This window comes from Manacus candei, unplaced genomic scaffold, assembly GCF_025592945.1.
Source record: "Manacus candei isolate 608988 ecotype Guabito, Panama unplaced genomic scaffold, ASM2559294v1 h1tg000103l, whole genome shotgun sequence".
Classification (NCBI taxonomy): Eukaryota; Metazoa; Chordata; class Aves; order Passeriformes; family Pipridae; genus Manacus; species Manacus candei.
In genome coordinates this window covers 2,857,514-2,884,066 of record NW_026138151.1, presented here as the reverse complement: position 1 = coordinate 2,884,066, position 26,553 = coordinate 2,857,514, and the positions used below count along the sequence as shown (strand labels likewise).

Sequence of the window (26,553 nt, the reverse complement as noted above, 5' to 3'; positions counted from 1 at the left end):
AGAATCACAAAATCCTCACAGTTGGAAGAGACCTTTAAGATCATCGAATCAGTGTGGCACTACCACTGTAATCTCTAAATCACCTCACCCAGCGCCAGGTCTTAAATACCTCCAGGGATGGTGACTCCACCAGGGGAAGGTGTGTGGATCCAGGGGAAGGTGTGTGGATCTCAGGGAAGGTGTGTCGGTGCAGGGAAGGTGTGTGGATCCCAGGGAAGGTGTGTGGATCCCGAGGAAGGTGTGTGGATCCCGAGGAAGGTGTGTCGGTGCAGGGAAGGTGTGTGGATCCCAGGGAAGGTGTGTCGGTGCAGGGGAGGTGTGTGGGCCCTGAGGAAGGTGTGTCGGTGCAGGGAAGGTGTGTGGATCCCAGGGAAGGTGTGTCGGTGCAGGGAAGGTGTGTGGGCCCTGAGGAAGGTGGGTCGGTGCAGGGAAGGTATAAGCCCCCCGAGGGAGCCGTGCCGGTGCCGGCAGTGCGGCGGGAGGAGGAGCCGGGCCCGCTGTCGGCCCGTCCCCCCTGAGGGCGGGCGCTGCCCCGGCCCGGCCGCGCTCCGGAAGCGGCGCGGGGGACGCGGAGCCGGCGCTGGTGGGTGAGTGAGGGAGGGAGGGAGTGAGTGAGGGGCCGGGGGTCCCGAGCTGAGGGACGGGCTCGGGCACAGCCCGGGGTCGCTTCCTCTGCCACGACTGGCCGGGAGCTGACGGGCTCCTGTCTGGGGGGGCTCCCAGTGCCCCTCCCGGCCGCCGCCCCGGCCTCCCCGCCGAGCAGAGCGCTGCTGCTGAGCGCCATTTGCTTCGGGTTTTTATCCTAAAAGCCCCCGTGTGAAGTGTGGGCTCGCCCCTGTCCCTTTGGCTGTGCTGTGGCAGCGCGTTCCTGCGCGGGTGGCGGCCGGTTGGTACCTGCGTCACGTACGACAGTAATTGTAATTGTACAAGAGTAATAAAGTAGCTTTTTAATTAATTTTTAATATGCGGTGACACTTTGAGGGCAAGAAATTGTCACGGAAAGACGCTGGAAACTACTGACGTCTCTTTTGGTGGTTCCTCACTGAAGAAAACCTAAGAATTGTGCAAGCTAAAAATACAGGTTTTGCCTAAGGAAAAAGGTCCAGCAGAAGGCTCTGGGTCTGCAGATCCGTGGCAAAGGAGAAGTTTGTACTCTTGAGAAAGTGGGGGAAAGGCTCTTCTACTCCATCCTTGCAAATGCTTCTAAAACATGCTGTGGTGAAAGGTTATATTTACTGGCCTTTGTTTCTCACTGGAGCTGTACAGTGGACCTAATCTAGTAGGAGAAAAATTCTGCAGCTGAAAATAAAACGAGCTCATTAAACTTGGGAATGGCATGCACCTTATGTGTTATTTTCTGTTTTTCATAAGCGTTGTACTTTGCATTGTTGTCTCTGGCAGTGAAGACTGGCTCTTCACCTTGGTAGGGTTAGTTACAATCTGTATGGAGAGCAACCTGAAAGGCATTAAATTAGAGATCATCTATTCCAGCTGGTCTTTAACCATTAGTATTGCTACACAGGAGCATGTGCTACACAAGGGAAGTTAAAAAATAAATCAGTAAAGTGCTTTAAAAATGCAGCCATGAGACACTTTTCTCTGGAGGAAAAACATAGATTACTTTTTATAACTAATCAGTCATCTCTTTGATGGTTTTAAAGTTCCATATTAAAAAAAAAAAATCATTCCACTAGTGCAAGAAAGTGCATCCAGTTTTATGGCCCTTTAATGGGCAGTCAAGGACTGTAGTGCTCAGCTTCATTTGGACATATTCAAAAGAGACAGTAAAATAGTTTTGGACTCTGCTGACCACGAGTTATTTTTGTGGTACCTAAAACTAGCAGATTCCAGTGATAAACGATTTCTAGCTGTGTTTTAGACTGCACCTAAACAATAGTTTTGGATCAGGTGAGAAGCACTGGAGATCACTGTGGTAACTGACAGATGTTATTTATGATGCTTCATTTGCGAAAACAAAATACATAACAAATGGCTTCATTTTTCAAAGCCTGCTACTGGGAATTCTTAAGGGTAGAATAGTTTTATGCCAAATTGTGAACTGATTGCCTCTAATCAACCAAATGATGGTAGAACCCTATGAAAAGAGCATACACAATCTATCATATTTGGGTCTCTTGGTAGTTCCTCTAAACGCTACCTTATGCTGGTGTGTATCCACTCAGGCTTTTAACAGCTCCTTCAAATGAGCCAAACACACTGTACTGTGTAACAGAGCCCAGCAGCACAGAACAAGAACGTTAGTTACTGGAATGCTGTTTCCAAATTAGCGGTGCCATTTGGAGCAGAACCCTTAATTACAGGATGTTTGTGATTCTTGTCAAGCTGGTTTGTGTGTATTAGGCATAAGTTGGACAGCAAACTAGAAACATTACACAAATAGGAGATTGTTGCTGATCGTGACATCCTTGGTAACTGTTGTCTTATTGACTAGGAATAATCAAACCAGAATTCATAAAAGCTCATTATCCAGAAGGCAGTAAGTCTTCACTGTCTCCACCTTAGAGTGGAGGGTTTTTTCTCCCTTTCTGCAGATTTTGCCATGTTTCACAGTGTGTATGTTCTGGCTTGTCTTCAGAAAGAAAACCAGAAGGCAGGTGTTGTGCCACAATTTAGCCTTTTCTGCTTGAACTAAGCCAACTCCTGCATCTCTAAGGATGGTTCTGAAGACACATTTTCTGCTCGACAAGTCAGCTTTTGATCAAGCTTTGGACTTGCTGTAGCATCCAGTTGCAAGTGGAAGGCAGTGCTGGCCTAATCTTTGTCATCTTCTCGCCCCCTCCATCTGTGGGGACTGAGCTGTGTGGGGAGGAGGCTGCTGAGCACATCTGGGGAGGAGGCTGCTGAGCACATCTGTGGGGAGGAGGCTGCTGAGCACATCTGCTCTGCAGTGGCAGCTCTGTGCAACGTGCTCGTCCCACCCCATAGCTGGCAGACCCACTTTCATGTGAACATGAGCCCAAAAGGATGACACCTGTATAAAGATTTTTTCATTGAATATTTAGGTACTTATGGTATCTATGACTGCTTCTCTTCAGGGTTTTTTTTCCTCTTAGTATTTGTTAATTGTCGTGAATTTTAGAATATCCCAATTTGAGTCTGACTTACAGTGTGCTTCTGTTTAAGAATTATAATGCTAACATCCAGCCCTGGGTATAAAACCTCAACAGGTGTTGCAAGTGCAGTGTCAGCCTTGATCAAAGAAGGTACCAAAATACATTGCTTGCCTCCCTTGCCAGTTAAGTGTTGCTGCTATTTTAGGGGGTAGCTCTGTTTTATCTGGCTTAACACTTCTGTCTGAATAAAAAAAAAAAAGGTTAGGCTGTTTATGTAGGACCTATAAACACTTATGCTTGTTTCAAGGCCGGCAGGTGGAGCCCAAGATAAGTAATACTGGTTTGATATTTGGAGTTAATAAAACCACAAATGTAACTTAAAGTACTGTAATAACATCAAGCAAGGTTGATGGGGTGACACAAAGATGGTTCTGTCAAAGCAGTAGTAGAAAGGTATTGAGGTGTTGAAAATACTTGTCCTTCTAGATAATTGTGCTGAGTGTTACAAACTTACTCTACTGCTGTTTTCTGACTGGCAGTTTTTGTGTAAGTTTTATGTGGCCAGTAATTTTGCACAAACAGCTGGACTGAATTGATTATTTGGAGGGAACTCAATACATCAGCTAATGGAGCCTGAAACATGTTTATTAAAATAGTGGTCTTATGAGTGATTAATTGCCGATGGTTTTTTATTGAGTAATCCATTTAATTGTCTGGCAGGACACTTAATGAATACCAGAAGCCATATCTCCTTAGTCAGCAAAAGTAGTCAGCAACAGTTGTCCATTAAAACTGTATTTTATATCCCTGCTTTCACCAAGTGGCCTTCTTTGCCAGTAAAAAGTTTCACAGATTACCCACCGTATTGCTGGTGGTGTTTTAAATGGAAACTGCTCCACTGTGGATTTGAGGGGATCTCTTCTGAGCTATGAGTGTTGTTTGGGAAATAGGCTTGGTGACATAGAGCAGCTGGAGTACACGACCCTGAGTTTTGGGAAAAGCTGGCAAGGTCTGGATGCAGAAGGTCCGAGTAGTTCAGTTGTCCAAGTCCAGTATGGTTGCAGTCTACTGAGAATGCAGCAGTAGGAGTCTGAGAAGGGGGACAACACCCTGAAACTGAGTAGATTTTCTATGTAAAGCTGGCTATGGATCTTTCTAAACACTGGGCTAGTAAATCAATTATCCAGAATTTAAGACTGCATCTTTAATTTATGATTAATTTCTAAACCAGTTGTTTAGGGATTGACTTGATAGAGACAAAGAAAGTCAGTACATTGCAATCCTTAAACTTCAGCATAGAAGCAAGTTTATAATTTGCAGTGTAATAGATAATCTTAATTTACATTTCAGGCTATTACAGAATGACCTTACATTGAGCCTTTGTGGAAGAACCAAGATTTAAACATCAGTTCTTCAATGTGCATCCTTCTATTCAAGTTTGACCCCCGCCCAGTTTCAAAAAATGCGTACAGGTAAGATTGTTCTAGTTAAAACAGACTTGTTTCCGTGTTTTTACACCATTTCTTTCTGTATCCAGTGCGTGAAGTACAAACTCAAGTCAGAATTATGTGTTCTGTTGTGCCTTTGAGGTGTTTAACTCCCTGACTTTCCCCACTGGAGGATTTACTGTAACCTTTTCAGAACCCTGTGTTTTTAGACTGTCAGAAGACTCGGGCTTTGTAACCACAGACCTTTAGCTGGGCATCTATCATGTGCTCTATAAGTCCTTTAAATATTGTACTCCAGAGTTTGAAAGCCCTGTGTTCTACTTCAGCATTTGAACTAAGGTGAGTCGTGTGTGTTGGGCATTGCAGATGCAGCTGTCCCCTCCTTTCAGTGTGGTAGATAAGCTTAGGGTTTCCAGTTTAAAACCAGTTTTAAAGGAACTTCTTGGAAGTGTCCTAGCCTTCCCCCACCCTAAAATCTGCTTGCAATTAAAATTGTAGATAAAAAACTAAGTCTTGTGTAGGAAATGTTTGGCCAAACCCCAAAGACTAAGCAAGCATCCAGGCTTCTAGGTAAGTTTGTCAGGATGTGTGTCAGGATGGCATACAGTGAGTTTCCAAAACATTAAACTTCCTGTAATCATTTTCTCTCTCATTATAGCCCTCAATTGTTAAACTTCATATCCAACAGCAGCATCTTTGAGTACATTGAGTATACAATAGAAAAACAGCACTTCAGGCCAGTGAGCAGATTGTAAAGTTTTATTGCTTTCTGTATTTCTAAACAGTGCATAGGTTCCATTTTATTTTGTGGGGTACCAGTATTGGTATTCATCCAGAGACCATCAGAGTCAGGATGCTCAGGAAATCATCGTGCCTTTCACTGACTTTTCTGCCTTGTTGTATTGAGAAGCAGATGCCATTCCACAGAAAGAAAGGAAATGAGAACCCAAACCTCAGTTGTCCGTGGAGTGCATTCCTTTCTGCATCTGGAATCTGCCTAAAAGGAGGTTTTGTTTATGATGTGACTGGTGCTGAATTAATATATCCATTTATTTGGTCTGACTTTCTTTGTGTTACAAGTTAGTGAAAGACAGATTCAGCAATTTGATGCCTCTTGGGAAAATCCTCTGGATGTCATCTGTAGTTGCTTGCCAAGTGAACTTTCTGCCACGATCAATATTGAAAAGTAAAACTTACAGTAGTTTGCTTGCTATAAAAAATTGCATCAAGATTGAAATTAATAATTTATGTCAGAAAACAACTTGCTGTCAGTGTCAAAATAGGACAACACTTTTGAGATGTTTGGCCCAAGTTCAGGAGTGTTTAATTGTATTTAACTTTCTCAGTGTTTCTTTGCACTAACACATGTGTGTGCCTGCCTTTGCACTAACATCTGTGTGCTGCCTTTGCACTTACACATCTGTGTGCTGCCTTTGCACTAACATCTGCGTGCTGCCTTTGCACTAACACATCTGTGTGCTGCCTTTGCACTAACACATCTGTGTGCTGCCTTTGCACTAACATCTGCGTGCTGCCTTTGCACTAACATCTGTGTGCTGCCTTTGCACTTACACATCTGTGTGCTGCCTTTGCACTAACACATCTGTGTGCTGCCTTTGCACTAACACATCTGTGTGCCTGCACTTTGCACTAACACATCTGTGTGCCTGCACTTTGCACTAACAGCTCTGTGTGCTGCCTTTGCACTAACAGCTCTGTGTGCTGCCTTTGCACTAACACATCTGTGTGCTGCCTTTGCACTAACACATCTGTGTGCCTGCCTTTGCAGCTGCTCTGGCTGCTCTCTGGGGCCTGTTTGCACTGAAGTTTAGTGCAGTGTAACGAGCCCTTTACTGCAGACCATTATTATTGTCAGAGGGAACACGCTGCCTTTACATCTTCCTGAACTGTGCTGTGTGCATCTTACAAATAAATACATGTTTCAAGCTTCAGAGCTGTAATCACAGAGTCTTTTTTAAGGAGCTGAATTGCATTGTAGGAAATTGCTTTAATGGAATGATTTCTCGTGTTTTCATCTCTCTCAATATTAAAATAAATCTTAATACATAAATCCTAATACAGTTGAGTTATTTCAGCTATAACATGGCTGAATAGGCTTTTTGCAGTTTATTAGAAGATGAGGGTCACTTAATATTGTTCCTTTTCAGTATGATTATGTTTCATAAAAGACAAAATAAGGATGGTTTTATTATTATGATCTTGTACACTAGCCTTGTGATAAATTTAGGAGTCTGCATTAAACTTGAAATAGGGAATATTCAATCACACCAGAAAGACTTCACTTATTTTTAGTATTTAGATACTATAAACAAACCGTGGTTTCATGTCAAGAATTATTGAAAGCAAAGTATAATTGGAGCTTCAGGAGATGAGAAATGCACTTCAGCCAAACTGTTTTTTAACAGTGGTGATGTTAATTTAAATAAAAATCTTCAGAAGGAGGCTGCACAATACAAATGAAGCATATTCAAGATGACAGAAATTTGGAAAACTAGCTGAAAGCCTACAGGTCAAAGACTAGAATCAGCTAGAAGAAGAAAAATTATATAAGTTTGAAAGGAACATTATTATATTTGTGTTGGAAAGAAAAAAAATGTACATACAGTTTGGTTTCCAACAGGTGCTTCTTTGTTGGGCAAAATACGAAGCACCTGCCTTCCAGAAAGGGTGCCATTGAACTTGAGGGTTGTTTAGTTTCTCTGTAGCTGATTGATTACAGTTCTTTTTCCAGAGTATTTCTAATGTAACGCTTCTAACTCAAGCTCTTATTTATAGGTACCCTGCGTCTGTCTGATGTTGCAATAAGTAATTCAATTTAGTTTCTGATGCTGTCTTCCCTTGCTTTTGAATAACAGAAAGTGTTCACTTTCTCAGTTTCAAAAGATGGATGTGCAGTCAGATTAGCCCAGACTTCTCTTTCTAGTGTTCCACTGCTGCTGAAGTGAGTGTGGCACACGTTCAGTGAGGGATCTGTGTGATCTGAGTAGGACACCAAAAAAGTTGCTTTGTTTTAATAACTTCTGCTGGATGAAATGGACAGAGAAACAGATTTTTCTTTCAAAGGCCAAGAATGGAGAGTGTTCTAAATTCTGTGGAGCTGCCTGGCTGTACTGACTCGTTAAAACTTACCTGCTTTACATTCATAGCCTGACTGACTGGAACTGGGGTTAATATTGAATTTGAGTGATCTGCAGTGCTGCAAAGACTGGAACTTTTGAGCAAGACCTGTCTTATCTTGCCTGCCTGCTGCTTCTTAAATATCATGTTGAACTTGAGTCTTTCAAGTGTGAAAGTGCCATTTATGATAATTATCAAAGTTCAGAGATAATCATCAAAGTACAAAGTACAGATTTTCTAAAACTATCAAATTTTAGATGGCACGTGAAGAGCTGCAGCATGCTTTTTGTCAGGACAGCACTTGCTCTTGTGGAGTGATGTGTTTATTTCTAAATATAAATAATGGATTTCATCCAACAACATTTTTCAATTGCATATTATTTTTCGTAGCTTCTTCCTACCTCCTGATGGTGCCACCTCCTCCTGTTCTGGCAGAACCCAAATTATGCAAGCAACTATGGATGCAAAAAAACCCCAACCCACAAAACAACAAAAATCAGGGGGAAAGTGCCCACCAAAGTATCTCTTGATTGTTACAAAACCCCACAGCTTTTCCCTTTATTTCTTTTCCTCCCTGACCATACTGTCATTTCATCCAAGAATTTCGGTGGGGCTGGACCTCTGACACTGTCACAAATTTATCTCTGCTCTGAGTACCTACAGACAAAACCATCTGACTTGTGTCTTTGAACCCCATAATTAGAGCTTTAGGTGTCAAAGACAGATTAAGAAGTACTGTGGCTGCATGATCCTAAGCAATGATCTGGTAAAAACATTCTCTCGTGCTTCACAGTTTTGGTAAGTTACCTATGAATCTGTGGGTTATCTTCACATTTTCTTTAATGAAGCTGTAACTTCATGCTGAGGAATTTTAAGGTTGTTTATGTGATCTTAATTCAATCTCTTCCACTGGAAGTATTGTTCTTTGAAAATAACATCTGCCTCATTCACTCAACAAGATGGACTTGCTGTCTCGAGACAGTGAGAGACAAGGCTGCTGTCAGATGTCATTTGGCCTTTCCACTGAGTGATAGAGGTGAGATGGGAGGATAAAGGATGGTTTCATGCTTAAAATGAGCTAATGCTGTGGCAAAAATTGGATTCTGTTCCTGCCTGCACTGTGAAGTTCCAATTTGTAAGTAATAGTGTGTTTTTCCTCCTGTGTTCTCCAGGCTCATTCTAGCAGCTAATAGAGATGAATTTTACCACAGACCATCCAAATCGGCCGAGTTTTGGGACAGTAGCAATGAGATCCTCAGTGGTATGTCTGTCTTGCTGTTTTGACAGGTTTTCATGTAATTTATAAGGGAATTGTGGCCTGGATTTTTTTGTTATTAGGGTGGTGGTGTTGCCTTTCTAATACGAAATTTGCTTCTTCCTTATACTTCTGAGGAAAATATATAAGTTTGAAAGATGAGTTGTGCTATTACTATCTTATTTGTGTTTTAATATCTTGTGGGGTTTTTTTACCAGTTTTACATTTTTTTAACTGATTTCAGTCCTAGTGGTGCAGTGGAAATAATGCAGAATTAGAGGGCAGATAACTTAAGTGGGCTTATGTCACTTATGCAGAAGGACAGTCTTGCACCTACTGCATTTTATCCAGCCTGATGAAAACTCAGCATCTGCATTAAGAAATTCTGGTCGAAGCTTGAGATTTTTTTAAACAAATGTAATAACCTAACTCTTACTTATTCCATTAGGTCTGGATATGGAGGAAGGAAAAGAAGGTGGGACATGGCTGGGAATCAGTAAGAAAGGCAAGATGGCAGCCCTGACAAACTATATGCAGCCAAAGGTTGATAAAAATGCCAAAGGAAGAGGTATGAAAGAGTTGAAATAGAAGAAAAAGAAGAAAGTGAACCAACAAGCCCTAGTGTTCCAGTAAAACAGTGATGATTACAGTATTAATTTTCTTAACACAGCTTTATGGGCAAATAGAATGTTTATGTGCTGTAAACAGAATTTGTGAACTGATGAGTTTGAGTACCTATGTACTTGACTCAGATAATGATTTTCTGATCAAACAGGCAAAAGTAAAACAAGATGTAGTGCCTCGAGCCTGAAGTTACATTCAGACAAGAAATGCAGCACCAACTGTCTCCTCTTGAAAATAATTCTAATTAACAGGCAGAACAACCAGCCAAGCACTGAGCTAGATTTAGATTACAATAGACTTTTTCAAATGTATATATTCATGTTCAAACACCTGTGTCAGGGAATCAATACAACTTGAGTTATGCTGGAGGTAGCCTAAAAGATTATTATAGTCTCTCCTTCCCCCAGATCAGAGAAGCAGAAATATAGGAAAAAATCTCTTTTGAAGAGGATTCTCAACAGAGCACATCTGTAGAGTTTTTCAGAGTAACAATAGGTCTGTTTGTAACTGTCATAAGCTGCTGCACTGGGAATATATTGGAACGACAAAAGATGTTAGACAAAGAAAACAAATGAACCATGTCATTTGTATTTCATTTTAGGGTCATATATCAGGGAAATGAAGCAAGACAAGAAAGAATTTGTAAGGTGGGAGGAGAGGAAAGGCACACCCAGTTTAGAGTAGTTAGTAATATGAATTCTGTAGAATTTTTGACCAAGAGCTTTTGACTGAGTTCTTTGGAGTAAAAGTCAAGCTCTTAATAGGAACATGGTACAATGATGTAAGACTTTTAAAGGCTGGTTTGTTACTTGGTTTGATTTTGAGGTTTGGTTCCCCCCCCCCCGTTACAGCCTCTTGGCAACAGGAATCTTTATCTTGCTGTTTGTTTTACCAGGCCTGTCAGAACAGTGAGCTCACCCACATTTGTTCTATGTCCTCCTCTTTCTTAGGTGCTCTTGTAACAAACTTCCTGACTGCAGATCTGGACAGCTACTCTTACTTGAAGAAAGTTTCAGCAGAGGGACATCTTTACAATGGATTTAATTTGTTAGCAGCTGACTTGAAGTAAGTCTATAAAACACCACAGTTCAGGTGTCAAAGGGAGCAGTTTTGCACATGTACATCACAGCCCAGATGTGTGACAATGCCTGTCACAAACTGAAGTCAGAGCTCATGGTTTTTGCTGATTGGCATGTAAGGTCCTAACGTTACTGCAGTCATCATTTCCTGGGGTACCTTCTGATCTGTCCAACCCTGGAGCACTGTCTTGTGTTCTAATCACTGCTTCCCACAGAACTCTTTGGGACTCCCTGACAGGCCATGGCCAGTCTTTACCCTGAGGGCTCTCTGCCTTGTGTTTTGAGAAAACAAAACTGTGGCTCCATCATTTCTCAGATACCTTTTTTCTCTGAGAGGTGACATGTGGTGGGATTAAAGCACCTGAGAGCTTTCAAGATACCTTCCCTGTCAGAGTAGCTGTGTCATTAATCTTTCCTGAAACATTAAAAATCAGCACAAGGCAGTGCTGGTTTACGTTAACTCAGAGATTCCATAACTGAAGGAAGGATCTTGGATACTTGACTATAATCAGTGTGGTTGGGCCAATCCTTTGCACTGCACATGCCTGTGTCAGTTCAGCAGTCCATGTGCTGAGTGTTTCTGCACATTGTGCCTGAGGGAGAAGAAGGGAAATCCAGTGCTGGGCCATGTCCAGGCCATGTGTCAGCTCCCAGGTGGATCCTTTCTGCATGACCACGAGCACATACAAACTGCCCAGAGCACACCCCTGCTTTGGCACCCTTTCTGCAGCACCATTAATCTTATTAGACAACCTCATGGTGCAGCTTTTCTGCCTGCTTCTGGGAAGCCACACACACTTAAGGCAGCAGGTCCCAGTGTTTGCTGTTCTGAGTGGAAATGATATCCAGCACCCTCTCACTAACCAGCCTTGTGTTTGCATTTTTCACTTCCCTACTCTCCCACTTTCCTGCAAGTAGATATTACAGTAGATCTGACTGATGTTATTTAAGGCAGTCATTCCTGTGTTGGTTTTGTTTGGTTATTCCTCCATGCTGGGCTGATAGGGAATTGTGTGTTCAACTGAATAGTCTTTCCATGGTGATACAGCTCATAATTCCTCCCTGAGTATCACTCTGAAAGCTGTGTGTGTTGATTAATTTCTCAGTTTTGACGTGTCCTTAGCCTTGGATACTCTGATGAAATGAAATTCTTGCCAAGCTAATGATGCAGAGCAATTTTGATAAGATTTGTAAACTTGTCATTTTAGGAAATGAGAATTACTCCTGAGAGAAATATAGTATATGAATGGAAGCTACTTCTCTATGTAAATAGAAAATGTTATTGTAGTTGATGCTAATTTTTTGGGCCGTGTTGCTGTTTCAAAATAAGGACTGAAGACTATTCTTAAGATGTTCTTCCATTGTGTAACAAATAGTAACTGGCTCCATTAAAGTGTGTGAAATGGAGAGGAAACTCAAATGGGAAGTTTAAATGAAGCACTGGTGAGGAGGGGTGTGTCTGAGCTCACAATATTGCTGACTGTGAGCAGCATATTTAGAGAGACTTACAGTGTTTGAGTTTTCAGGATCACATTTCAGAAAAAGAAATTTTAATCTTCTGTCTGTATTCTTATGCTGATAGTTGGTTAGATAGCTGTGCAGTGATGTGAGAAGGAGAGCTGGAAACAAGTATACAAGTTGTAAAATCTTGTTTATTTCCACAGCTTGGTGTGACTCTTATTTTCAACGTGCATGGGTTCTGACACTTAGTGTAATAATCTATTTGCTCTGTGACATCTCTTGATGTCAATTTAAAGACAATTGATTCCTTTTTTTCAAGAATACTATTTAGTATTTTTATTTTTCTAATTTTTTCAGTTTAACATCTTGGTTGTGAATATTTATCCAATTATGCTTAACATACTTTTATGTTCAATATATAGCATATGACAAACAGTGTCTATTTGGAATCTTGTGCATCTGCAAAATTAGCTTCCTGGAAGGCAGTGCTGCCATCCTCCAGTTCTGAATGTCAGTGGGGCTGATTGGAGAGGAGCGAGGTTTCAGAGACTGGACTGGTCTCTAAGTAAATGTCTGCTTAAGATTCAGAGCAGTTTCCCTCCTTTCTCCATCTGTGACAGCATCTGAAGTCAGTGAGCTGCTCTTGGTGATGCTCGGGGCATCATTGCTGTCCTCAGGAAACCTGTGTTTATGTCCAACAAATCCAGTTGCTACAGGTACTTAGACTTTCACGGGTATCTCAAACTTCTGTCAGGGCCGTTGTGGCAGCAGCTCCCTTGTGTTCTTACTGCCAAGTGTGTAATACAGGCAGCCCTGAAGGACAAATGGAATTGGCAGCTTCTTGTCGCTCTCCCAGCAAGTTTGAGTCTCTGACAGGTTGTCACTCAGAGCCCATACAGTTTAAGTGCAGTCAGATCCCTGTGAACAGGAGTGAATCACTTCCTCCAGGAGGAACAGACAAATTGTCCCTTCCAAAACAAGTCAGCTGGAGGGAACTGCAGAGAGATGCCTTCGGGGTGAGCTCTTCTGCTCTCCCTGTCACAGCCAGTTTCCAGTCCCTCCAGGGGAAATGTAGTGAGCTGCCCCATCACCCGAGGGCTGTGCACTCAGGGTGGGGATCAGGGCTTGGCTGTGTGGGAGGGATTTGATTGCTCTCCAGGGGTTAGATTGGGGAGCCTTTCCAGTGAAAAGTGAGACAGGGTCAGAGTGCTGCTCTGGAAGGAACGGGGATGGTCAAGTTGTCATGAATGCTCCGTGAGCTCACTGGCATTTCTTCTCTTGCACTGTCAGTCCTAATACAATACCACCTTTTGCAGAGTACACCTGTCTTGCTTCTTGTGGCTCCCTCATGAAAATGAGTTGTCCAGGTACTTCTCTGTGTTCTGAAATATTTCTGCATAGATCTTCAGTCATTTCCAGTGGATGGATGGACAGGCCAATGTCAAAAGAAGGAAAAAAGCTTCTGAACAACTTTTTTATCTCTTTCCTCTGGTGTCAGCTTCTGCCTGGCCCAAAATATAAGGACAACACCAAAGAAATGTTTAGACACTGGCAACAAAATCAGAGTAGTGCTTTAAAGCAGACTTTGTGTGCTGTGGATATCTGGCAGAATTCTTTTCACCATTTTATTGGATGGTAGGTCTATATGTTTGGGCTTTATAGTTGGTGGTTTGGTGCTTGCTTGCATGTTTTTAGTTTCAGAACAGAAAAAGTTTTCTGATTAGCCCATGAACATTGAAGAAAAGAAAATTAATCTGTGGACTGTATTACTTAGTTGAAGCTCCTGTTCAGCATTTCAAGCTGCCAACTTCATCTTTTGTCCTTGCACAAAAAATCCACGCACACATTATTCATCAAACAATCCAATGTCCTTGTGTAAGATATTCCCCCTGTGAGCAGAGTGGAGCTCAGTGCCCAGGGGAGTGATCACTTGGTGATAACCACACGCTGTGCAGCTTTACTGCCTCACTTCTTCCCTTTCCTCTCGGTCTGTTTTTGACCAACACGACCTGAAGCCACCTTGAAGTTGAAGCAGGGCAGGGGAGCAGAAGGACATTGCTTATGTTTCATCAGCATGAAGGAGTGATTGTGGCAAACTCTGCATGGCTTTCATGTTGCTGGGGAGCTTCTATTTCTACTGAGATTTATGCTGCCTAGAATATTTCCCGGAACATTTATTATTGCTTACATTTTTTGACAGAATGATGTATCTAAGAGCATAATTTTTATGCAGTTTTAGTTTCTTTCTGCTGTCAGCTATGGCTGGGATTTAAAAATAAGCCTACTGGGCCCTATTGTCATCACTTTAATTATGCCTTTATTACTTCTCCAGTGAAATTGGTATCTATACTTGTAAAGCTGGAAGGGAAGAGAATCTGAGTACAGGCCAGGGGTTTGAGGCTATTGCTGTGATCAAGTTTATAGTGATTTTTTTTCATCTTGGCTTCTGCCTTTCCCTTCAGTACTGAGTATCTGTAAACAGTAGGAAGGAAATAGGCAGAGCCAAATGACAAAAAGAAGAGTAGCTGACTGGCACAGAGAACTACAGTTTGAAAGTGTGCCCATTTCAGAAGCCTCTTGGGAGGCTTCAGTCTTCCTTTGACAGAAGGCAGCAGCAGTGTTGCAGTGGAGGTAAGTGGAAACACGTCTGGGGGAATGTGGAATGTGGAAACAATAAGATACAGATGTCCCGAGTCAGTGACCCTGCAGTTTGTGTGTATTCCCATCTTTTTGTTAAACTCCAGGGGATCCTGTTACTGAGCTTGTCAGTCACGAAAAGCTCGGCACAGATGCTGGAGGATAATATTCTTTCCCATAAAAAGCCATTGCTAAGGGAAGGCAGCAGTGCCTGTTTACACAGCATGCAGTCCCATCTGTGGCAGGACACGGACAGCTGTGGTCAAGGCCTGTGTGGAAAGGCCATTTGTCTGCCTTTCCATCTAACACTGGGTTTTGAGACCTCAGGTGATAACAATTGCTCTGAACTTTTCTCTTCATAGACCTTTTACACCAGGTACAGGTTCAAGAATTTGAAAAGAGAGTAGTTATTGCACCAATATAATAGTTTCAGGTTGCTGCTAATAGAATTTTTTTTCTTCTACTTTTCAGCAGCACTTTCTCATATTCATTGAAAGGCTCTATTTCACTGCTTTATTTCTTTTTTGTATTCTTGACTCTTCCGAGTTGTATAATTAATAAGTTAATACTTCCTTCTTCATTTGGCTGTCTTGCAAAGGATGCTGTAGAATGTCTTTCAGAATGGCTTTTCAAGAAGAATATAAACAGCTAAATCAGGACTGTTTTGCTTGTTATTAAGGTTTGAGTAGCAGATGTTAAGTTATGCAGAGCAATTTAAGTTCCAGAACATCATTAATGAGATTGCCCTGATGCAGATCAGAGTATACAGAATGCAGAGATACTTCTTTTTATCTTAGGAAAAAATGAGGAGCTGGTAATGGTTTCTCTACTGTATTATGTTTTATGCTGCTTAATCCAAATTCAGTTTTAACTGCAAGTTTTGCTTGTTTGGGCTTTTTTCCAATTCAAAAAGCCTATATGCTGTCTGAGGAGCTGGAGCTTGGGAGACAAATGAAAAGCTGAACAATGGTCAGAATGTGTTTGTTGGTAACTGGAATAATACTCTCTTCCATTGTGACCAAGTAAATCACAAGGGGGGGAAGAGAGAATTAGAGGATCTCGTTGCTGTATTCTGGCAAACTAAAAAAAAAAAAGCCCAAACCCACCAACTGGTAGCAAAGGAATCACTGAGGAATTCCATGTCAGCTGATGGGACTGAGGGATGTTGGCAGTCAGCCATCTGATGGCAGTCCATTTCCAGAGGACACACAAGGCTTATTGATGACTTCATTTTTTTGTCTTTATCAGTTGGTTTGCTGTTTGTGTTGTCAGTATAAATATGACTACTCAAGTCCCTGCTGTTTGGACATGCTGATCCCATCTCTGTCAAATGAGAGTTATCTGCAGTGTTGGAGCCTGCCTTTGAACACTGTGCACAAGAGAGAGCAGCAGCCAGTGCCTCCAGTTAAGGGGAGGAAGCTCACAAACAGTAACTGCAGTAGCTGAACACAGCCTGGCCATGCCCATGTGTCCCTTGAAGGACCCAGTTGTCCCTACAGCCTGGCCATGCCCATGTGTCCCTTGAAGGACCCAGCTGTGCCTCAGCATTGCTCTGAGTGGGCCACAATGTACTCCTGCCAGCTGCAGGGCTTCAAAAGAGGGCATGGGGAAAGGTGACTTGCTGTGATGGACAGTTCTGTTGTTTTAATGTGCCCCCTTCTCCCAAATAACTGAATCTCCAGTTATCCAAAACCCCACAGATTTTTGTCATTAAGCCTGGCTACTTTCCATGCAGTGGTTCTGGGGTTTTACTGAATTCTACTGCAGTTATGTTTAAAAATGATAATGGTACTTTGTGATAGTGGTGCTGCTAATCCAGTGTTTTGAGAGGAAGAGAGTACTAAAACTCCTCAAATAATGCCTGGAACCATAGGAGTAACAGTGGGAGAAACATCTTACTGTGTTCAAAGATTGCATGAAATTGGAGCATAATCACAGAAGCTGATGGCTTTTCAAGGAGAAATTCTTATTTATATTTTTCAGTACCACCAAAGGAGATGTAATTTGCTACTATGGAAACAAAGGAGAACCAGAACCTGTTTTCCTAAATGCTGGTAGGTTTTCTTCAGAAAGGTCTGAATATTACCTTTTCTTATGTAGCTCTGTATTGTTCTAGTAGTTTAGCTATCTAAGCATTGTCCTCACTGACTTTTCCTTCACATTCTTTAAAAAAAATATTATTAAATGTCTTTGAATTCCTTTAAGCATTTACTAATAAATTACTGTATAGAATCAATAGTTCATTAAAAGTTCTGTCCGTGTCAGTGTACCCACCTGTACTGCAATTAGTGGGATGCTCCTTTGGTGACTGTGCCTGAAGGACAGAAGCCTGTTTTGAGGAATGGGATTTTCAAAGGATTTGACCCTAAATCCCTTACCCAGAGTGTGTGTTTATGGCACACCTGCAGGTAAAGGTTAGGGGGAGCACTTATATTTTATTAACGTTTTTGAAATCTGTAATGACAACTGAAATCACCAGAATACACTTTCCATTAAATTGGGTTTTTTGTGTGTGTAGGAATATATGGATTGAGTAATTCTTTGTTGGATACACCATGGAAGAAGCTTCAGTATGGGAAGCAGCTTTTCACAGAAGTGGTGAAGAGAAGTCAAGACCTTACCAAAGAAGACCTGGTGAAGGAGCTTCTTACAGTGATGAATAATCAAGAGCCGTAAGAACACGATGGCTGGAGTTCACTGAAAATACAACATGACCCCTTTAAAAATTGCATATAGAAACTGTTTTGGCAGGGAAGAAGCTTTAGCCATATATTAATTGACTAAAGCTGGGTAATGAAGGGCAAAAGTAGTGTTCTTTCTCTCCACAGAGACTGACTTTCAACAGTATTGATTTTTAAGCAGGAGACACAGTAAATGTTACTACTGCAGCCTTAGTACTCCTCAACTGTACACCGCTTTTTCTGTGCCCTTCTCTTTTAAAGATTGCATTTCCCTTAGTAAGGGCAGTGAGTGCAGGACTGTAAGTTGCTTGCTGTAAGCTTTTTGGAGGCTCAGGTAAGGTTCAGTTTGTTCCTGCACACGGAGAAAGCCCTTATTTACATAGAATCATAGAACAGGTTGGGTTGGAAGGGACCTTCAAGATCATCTCATTCCAACCCCCTGCCATGGGCAGGGACACCTTCCACTAGACCAGGTTGCTCCAAGCCCTGTCCAGCCTGGCCTTGGACACTTCCAGGGATGGGGCAGCCACAGCTGGTTTTGTCCTTTGCCCCCTCTCTTCTGCTTCAGCCCTGCCTTTGACTGTCATATCAGGGATGTCCTGCAACTCCTTCCAGTGTGAGAGGGATGAGTGTGTTAATATGGGAGAAATTTTAAATCTCTTTAACTCCTTTACTCCTTTTTCCAGTCAGTTGCCAGACCCTGCAATTGAGGACCAGGGGAAGGATTATATCCGTCCTATCCTGAACCAGTATGCAGCTGTGTGTGTTCGCTGCCCAGGCTATGGAACAAGGTAAAACAATTCCCAGTGCAGCAGCAGATCTGAGCACTTTGATCTTATCAAAGATACTGCAGAATGTTTCTGCTCCACGAGCAGGAATTGTGTCATCTGCAGAGCTAAATCAGAGTTCTTCAGGCATGGCATTGTCAAATGGATCTGCCACTTTGGTGCATTAAAAACCTTTGCTCTTGTTCAAAAGAACATGTATTTCCACTTCTCCCCTAACTAATGCTGCTGCTTTTACTGAGATATTCTCACTTTCTGCTCAGACTGTTCTACCAAGAACAACAGAATAATGCAGTGCACCTTGCATTTAATTTGTGTGAGACAAAATTACAGGTGAACCCTGTTGCTGGGAATTCCTACTCTAAAAGTGTGCCAATGATTTTGCCAGATTGGTCTCTGGCATAGTCAGGCATAGTATTTCCACTACAGAGATGTGAGTTGATAAGATGACAGTGCTCACTGCTGGAAGCATTTTAAGTTGGGATTCTGAGAAACAGATACTCAGTTTTTGCAGTGGTTTCTATAAAATGTATTAAAAGAACATTTTAAATATAGGATAATGAAGACTTAATCTGATAAAGAAGCATCTTCCTCCTCTTGCTTCAGAGATTGGAGCCCAGCTATTTCCAAAAAAAACAGGGATAACTTGGCAGAAGTACTGACCTTTCACTGGTGAATTAGCACTATATGTCAAGTCTTCTCTACTGCTATAATTGTGTGCTCACACTTATCTTTCCCTTAGCAACGGGGTTTAGTGGATACAGATTGTTAACTGGGCCTCACGAGATTCTTCTGAGGAAATTAAGCACTTTTTATGTGAGTGAACAACTGTGAAGTGACTTGGGGAAGGCCACCACATCAGGATGGTGGAAAATTCCAGCTGTCAGTGATCCCTCTGTGGCACAGTGTCCATGGAGCAATGACAGCTTCCACAAGGCAGAGTGGCACCGATGCATGACCCAAATCTGCTTCTCATGAAAACAGATTTCCCCTTTGGAAGGTTCCTAGAGAGAGAGAACTTTTTCTGTGTTCCTGTATCAGTGTCCTGTGATAATAATTAACTGTGTCTAAATCTCAGTGGACAATTGCTTTGAAAGACAGGAATGAAGAGAGTACTGTTGATAGGATAAATAACCCTTCAGGGTACGTGTAGGCTGTGAAGAACAACTTAGTTTTATGCTGCTGCTTTCTGAGTGGAGCACTTTGCACTAAGTGTGACCTTCCATCACACTCTGCAACGAGCAGCTCTGTGTGTGAGCTGCTGCCAGAGCAGCAGGGCCTCAGAGCAGTGCAGTGACAGACCAACGGGCTGAAAACGCCATTTGAACTCGCCAGGGCCATTCCTGCCCTGCTAACGTGGTGATGATGTGGGCAGGGGAGAGATAAAGAAAAAAGAATTAAAACAGTGGGGAGTGAGGGCTGGCCCCCTGGCAGTGGGTGTCGTGGGCAGCAGGCTGAGCCTTTCCCTGTGCTGCAGGACGAACACCGTGGTGCTCATCGACGCCCAGGGCCGGGTGACGTTCACCGAGCGCAACATGATCGACGCCGCCAGGGACCAGTGGCAGACGAGCACCTACGAGTTCCAGCTGCACTGCTGACAGGACCCACTGAATGGGCTGTAAGAACAGCAGGGAGAGAGCGAGCCATTAAGCTCTAGTAAATGTTTTGTGCCAGCCTCCACGAGCTAAAAATAGCAAGGCCAGCAAAAGTTTAAATAAATTAGTAGCACACCCGGATCAGGCTCACAAAGTCTTTGGATAAAACCAGATGAAAAAACCAGGTTTATGTTAAGTAGCAAATTACAATCAGAAATATTTTTTTTAATATCACCCTGCCTTCAGGACAAGGCCATCTTTGTCCAGGACAAAGTCATTGCTTTTTGTGAGGGTGTGGGGTATTTTAAGGATGCTTTAAATAGACTTGAACTTGTTTTTTCAGTTCTGATGGGGGGAAACATTTGCTGCTTTTATTGTTAATACATGAAGGTTTTACCAAACTTTGCTTTTCCTTCAACATATGCTGTTAAGATTGTCCAGCTGATGCCAGTGTGCATTAAATGAATGTATGTTCTCCTGGTAGCATTGAGTGCTTTAGTCCCATGTCAGCCTCTCAGCAGTGCCATGGTGCACTGTTCTGCCTGGGGAGGGCAGAGCAGGGGGATTCTTTACATTTGTTTTCCTCTAGATAGTACAGCAATATATCTTATTTCTAAAACTTGGTCTAAGGGTAGGTAGGAGATTTTGCTCAGTCCCTGTTCACTTTTACTGAAGTAAAGAATCATGGGAGCAGACCTGCCTACCTTTGACAGGAATAAAATTATTGGTGTTGTGACATCTTGTTTCCTGATAGTCTAACTAGCAATATTGATTTTGATATTTTCTTCCCCAGCAGGCAGGTAAGGAATAGGTACCTGTTTGCAAACAGAAGCTGAATATGAGGTTTACATATATCAGCTGTTTTGTACATATGCAATTTTGGCTTCAATATTGGTATAATATGTTAAAGCCTGGAGTGACTGATCATAGATTTTTAGTAAAAATAGCTGTTTGTTGTAAGGTGACATTATTGCACTCTTATATTGCTGAAAAAGTTGGGTATTAAGATGTACTTCCTATGTTCTAACACCTGTGAATTAAAAAGCTATTTAAATGCATGCTTTTTTTCAATTATTCAGTGCCAGGGTAGGTAATGGAAGATTCTAACTAATATCAGGATATTTGAAAACCCCAAGTTATTTTGCTGCTACTGGTGTTCTGACTTACTTTGAATACTGAGTATTAAGCTAGTGGTGGGTCACTGCTATTTTTTTCCCCTCTAGATATGCTGACTGTATCCTTTCCACAAGCCTCTGATTTTAGCTAATTATTTCAAAGTAGCAAGATTTCTGATCCTCTCTCCAAGGTGTGCAGTTGTGCTGCTGTGTGTTCCATCCTCCCTGAGTGTGTGGAGCCAGCAGCAAGTGAGACTTGCCACTGAGGTGAAGTACTGTGAATCCCAGGTTTTTAACTGCCAGGAGATGCTAAAGCAGCATTTAGTCAGTTCTTTCCTTTCTATTTGCATATTTAAGTAGCTTCTAGGTACCAGGACTGCTTGTACAACTAGTCCCAGGCTGTTGCTGCAGTGCTGTGGAAGTGGCTCTTTGAGCACCTTGATTGCAGGATGATCAGTGGGGTGGGTTGGGTTGTACCTGGTTTCCAGCTCGGGGCCTCCCACACTGTCCTTCTGAGCTGCAGGAAAGGATTAGCCCTTTCCTATTGTTTGATGACTGTTTAAACCACATATTTGTATGGATAAAAATGCTATTTTTAGATGCAAGGAAGTAGCTGTAGCTGTCTGAAGTCTGAGTTTGACAAATGCACATTTTAAAACAAAGCTCTGCCTCAGTGGCTTGCTCTGAGAGTTTCCATAGCAAACTCTTTTATGGCTTAAGAAAAAAATCACCAGCGGATATCTGAACAAGAAATTCTCTTTGAAGACATTATCTTAAAGGCAAGCAAAATGCTTGAATGTAATTTCATGCTAAAAGCATTTATAAACCTTAGTTTTTATAGCAGTCCTGTAATAATGAAAATTTATTCTCATCTTTTACCTACGGGTGAAAAAATACAAGTCAGAGCTTAGATGTAAAACCAGATTGTAATCACAAATTTTGCTTTGCTTGAATCAAAATTCTAAATCTGGGATTTGCTTTTTCTGACAATTAAACCATAAAGAGCACAGACCTCTGATGTTATTTTTTATCATGTCAGAACAGTTAATGAGGTGAGCATGTGAGAGTGTGGTTATTGGCTTCAGTGGAAGCAGGATCAGGACAGCAGTGCAGGGGTCAGCAAGTGGTGCTTGTCCATAGAAATGGTCAGGTGTTTGTGAAGTGCATCATCTACTCTGTGCAAATCAGAGTTGTAATTAATCCACTGGAAAAAATCAACTGTAGCTAAAGTTAACAAAGAAAGTGTTTTATTTTTGTAAAAGTATTTTTAATAACAAAAGGGAATTTTAAATATCAGTTTTAAGGGATATAAAGGAAAAAAGTGTATATAGGAAATATTGCATTTTAGTAAGTTTGCTTATACATATCATCTCTTCAAAGTCATAAATTTGCAAGAGATTTTTGTTTCTATTGGAATGGTAGTGGAAGACATTTTAAAATATCTGTAAAAACTCAATTGTGTTTTTTTTGCCTAAAGTTGTGTCATAATTGTTGTTTCTATGTGTGTTCAAAACTAGAACCAGAATAAAGTCAGTCTGGTGACCAGTCTCTGTCGACATTAATAGATCATTTGCACATCTGTTTCTGTTGGTTTGCCTGTCAGTCGGTGTGTCAAGATGAAGGAAAATCTTTCAGGAGGTATTAGCAATGAAAGAGCTGTAAGTTAAGTCTGTTTCTGGTACTTAATTCCTCTTTAAGTGCTGTGTTTTTCTGGGGTTTCTATGTTGTGGTGTGTGCATTGGGTTTTTCAGTTCTAAGCTGTTGTGTGGTTGTCTTATCCAGGTAAGAAATTGGAAAATATTTGAAATGAAGGAAAGAGCAAAACTAATGATCCCTTAGGGAAAAGTGGAGCCTCACAAAATGCTACTGAGGGACAAGAATCCAGGTTCACTGTGGGAAAAGTCTGGATCCTGGGCAGACCTGAGACTCTTGTTACACTGGGCTGACAGGACCTTAATGTCCTGCCATCCTGGACACTGGAGGTGGAATTGTCCCAACTCCCTGGGAGTGGCTTGATAAAATACACCTGAACAGACCAGAGAACGAGTTGGGCCTCAAACAAAACCAAAAATATTGATAAGGCTTGAAACACTGGTTTCATAATATCATAAGGAAATAAGTAATTTCAAAATGAATCCATGAAATACTAAGCAAAATAAGGCAGTAATTAAAGCATCTTGCATTTTAAATTTAGCCTGTAGAATTTAATGCACATTTATGGCTTAGCAAGCATCCCTATTGATATGGAATATTAGCTCCTAGGAATTAGTTTTATATCAGATTCATGTAATTAAATGTTGCTGATGTTCTTCATCTGATTCACTTTCTGCAGAGAAGTCTTGTTGATAACTTCTGAGGATCTAGGAAATAGTCTTGACTTGGTGAAAATAGAATCTGTGTGGTAATCAGCTGGAAAGGCTGTGAGAATTACAAAATCCATCAGCATGACTCATGCTGGGAAATGTAGGTTAAGGTGAACAGAGTGAAGAAGTGTTGAATATAAAATATATATATAAATAATTTATCTGTAACATCCTATTTCAAGAACTTAGAAACTGAATGAGTAAAACAGTATCATATTAACACACTCAAATTTACCATTTCTTTTCAAACAGAAGACATAAGGACTGAACTTTGGATCACAGATGAGGGAGAAAGGTAATAATGAATGTAAACTTTTATATAAGTAGGATAGCCCAAAATTACAATCCATTTAAGTCATATGCAACGTGAATGGTAAAAAAAGCAATTTCTCTGCTGATTCATGTTAAATTTTTGTGTGTTTGTGCTAGAAAGATAAATGGAGAAAAACAAACGAAAGCTAAAACCACATCAGAAGCTGGAGAAAGGAAGGGGAGGAGAAGCCACACTTAATTTAGCAGAGAACACCCAGTGATGTTCTGTTTTATGAGCTTGTTCTTTTGGAGGCCTCTGAGAATGGCAGTGCCAGCTGATGCACTCCTGCCTGACGGGCTTCCCTCGGGTGCTGGAGGAAGTGTTTTCCAGGAAGTGTTTTCCGTGGATGTCTCACCTGCCGTCCTTGCAGGCACAGAGCCAGCCTGGGGCTGTGACTCACCAGACTGTGCAAACACATCGATCTCTTCTGGTCGGTGCAGAAAACCACATCTCATAGGTTTGTGGCCAAAGTAAACTAGAACACCACATCACTTTTCAGACAGGAATTGAGATATATTAAATAATAAACTGGAGGATATGTGGAGCCAGTAGTGTCTCTTCTTGTGGTACAGGATTATAATTAGTATTCAGTGGTTGAGGCTTTTGCCTCTGTTAAAGGAACGTACTCTCTCAAGAAAAAGGTGAATGAGAAAGCCAGATTTTTTCTCTCCCTGTACTAGCTCTGCTCTGAATAACCACAGAGCCTGGTCTTATTCAGATGCATTCTCCATCTCCTATTTGTCACTGGAATGACTGGGATTTAGAGAGGAATTAACTGTCCTTTCAATCACAGATGGGTCTGCATTAGCACCTTGGTTGGACTGACAGTGCCCTTACCTGGTGTCTCTGACAGTCCCCCTTGCCTGTGCTTTAGTTCCCATTTCAAGGCAGCCTCAGGTCCCAGGGTCCAGGCTGCTTTCAGATGGAACAGATCTGGTAGGTGTGCTTGAGGAATGCACAAAGTCTTGTCCCACAGGTAACAGGTTTAACCTGAAGCAAAATTGTCTGAAATGTGCCTTGCACAGAGACAATGTTCCAACTGTTCTGCTGCACAAGATTGGTAATTCTGTGGTACCGCTGAGCCAAAGGATGTGTCTACTTTGATTATTTTCTGTAGCAATCAGCTACCTCTTTTGATATCAGAGAACTGATCTGAGATTGTTCACGGGGTCCTTTTGATGACTTCCCGTGGCTGTGAGGTGAGGGCTGGCAGAGGTTACGTGAGGAGAGCGGATTTCAGCAAAAAGTGGAACACTAAGACATGTAATGCATGCAACTACCAGTTTGCCAGTGCCAAAGAAATCCCATAAAAAGCTGCAGTGCAACTTATTTTACTGAAATAAAAGTAATGCAGGCTTTCACTGTGGGAATGGCACAGTATGTGCTGCAATTACTAACACTCGAAGTAAAAATATGAAAAAGCCACTGGCTCCACCTAATTTTCATTCCAATGAATGCAGCCTGGTAACTTTATTGGGAAGCTCATACTTTTTGCTTTATAGCCTTGATTTCTGTATTTTGTGTTGGCAGCAGTAGTTTCTGTCTAGCCTTTTGGTATCTTGTGTGTGAAAATGTCTTTGTCATTAGGAACTTCTTTTAGCTGATGATAATTTTACTTCATGATATTGTGGTACATTCTGATTGCACTGTGCAGGTGGACCTGTGCACTTCTGGTTCAAAAGTGGAAGACACTTCCAACTCAAAATTGGAAGACTCATATTCATGTTTGAAAAGTCTTTCATCAGAAGTGCAGGCAATGAAAATTTTCAGGTGAATTTGCCCCGTGTTAGACATAGCAGATCAGATATAATTCTCCAGAGGTCACATAACGCCTTGGGGGTAAAAAATTACCCATAATTTGAGCATTGTTTGGATGAAAACATTATTTTGCTAATGGATTGTTATTCTTTTGTTCATAAAAAATTAGAAGTATATTTCCCTGTAGTGTCTGTGTCTCAAAGAATCAGTTGTTGCATCGTTGCTTTAGGTCACAGCATTATGATTCTCTGAGAACAGATGCACAGTGGAAAAACTGACTCTGGTTATATTTTCACTTTCAAAGCACTGCAGGCATTTTAATTCTCCCAACTCTGTGCAAAAATCTGTGTGTGTGTCTCTTCTGGTTCTAACTGAAACATGGCTGTTTATGTACATATGAAGAATTAAACCTGTTTTCTAAGTATGTGATCTTCCTAGTGCAGTAGTTCAGTTATACAGTCACATAAATGGGATGCACATGAGTCACAGTATTTGCATTTTCACAGCCCCTGTGAGAGGGACAATCTTCTGTCACAGTGTTAGTGATGGGAGGTGACCTGACACAGCAAATGCCAGCATCGACTTCAACTCTGTGCTTAATCAGGAGGTTTTTTTCCCCAGCCTTGACAAGTTGAAGTGTGATGTAAGTGGCTGTTTTGCAAACCGTGGGCGTTTATTAATACACGTTCTGAAGTGGTTTAACATTAATAAAAGCAGACTTAATTTAAAAATCACTAAAATGATGGCTTGAGTGCAGAAGCCTGTTATGAGGAATTAAAATTAGAAAATGCTGTTGGTTGGAACTGCTTTCAGGTTTTCAGGGCAGCTTGCAAAGATTTCAAGCAATTTCGGTAATTGTTCATGATGTGTTGATACAGTAGCGTACATTACATCTAAATTAACACCCTCTCATTAGATGTGTTGGTCCAGTCAGACAAAAAGACAAAAGGCCTAGCAGGGGTCTTCAAAGTACAATTTAAAATTTTCATTAAAATGTTACTGTTTTATTAAAATATTACCGATGATTTCATAGCAGGATTTGGGGACCTCAAAGACATGAGATGAGTGAAATATTAGAAAAATATTCTTGTGTCCTGAAATTACACATGGAAGCAAACAAAAGCATTTTTCACAGTTAAATGTTATTATACTGTTGGTGATGAAACCAGTCTGTGTTATGGCGATGTTTTCTATCTCATGTTGATTTCAAATCAGTATAACAGTGAA

At 41.4% G+C, this 26,553-nt stretch overlaps 1 protein-coding gene across 2 annotated transcripts; it reads left to right on the top strand.

Moving 5' to 3' along the window:
• The first annotated feature begins 493 nt into the window (after positions 1-493).
• TANGO2 (transport and golgi organization 2 homolog) lies at positions 494-22,437 on the top strand. 2 transcript variants are annotated; one of them, XM_051769120.1, is made up of 9 exons: positions 494-587; positions 4,425-4,546; positions 8,833-8,921; positions 9,364-9,483; positions 10,490-10,604; positions 16,700-16,770; positions 17,235-17,388; positions 18,084-18,188; positions 19,660-22,437. In XM_051769120.1, exons 2-9 carry the CDS (start codon positions 4,491-4,493, stop codon positions 19,778-19,780), a joined length of 831 nt encoding a protein of 276 aa, XP_051625080.1. In that variant the 5' UTR covers positions 494-587; positions 4,425-4,490; the 3' UTR covers positions 19,781-22,437. The 2 variants fall into 2 exon arrangements, with proteins under 2 accessions (XP_051625080.1, XP_051625079.1); XM_051769119.1 differs by having other exon boundaries at positions 507-583.
• The last annotated feature ends 4,116 nt before the right edge of the window (positions 22,438-26,553 follow it).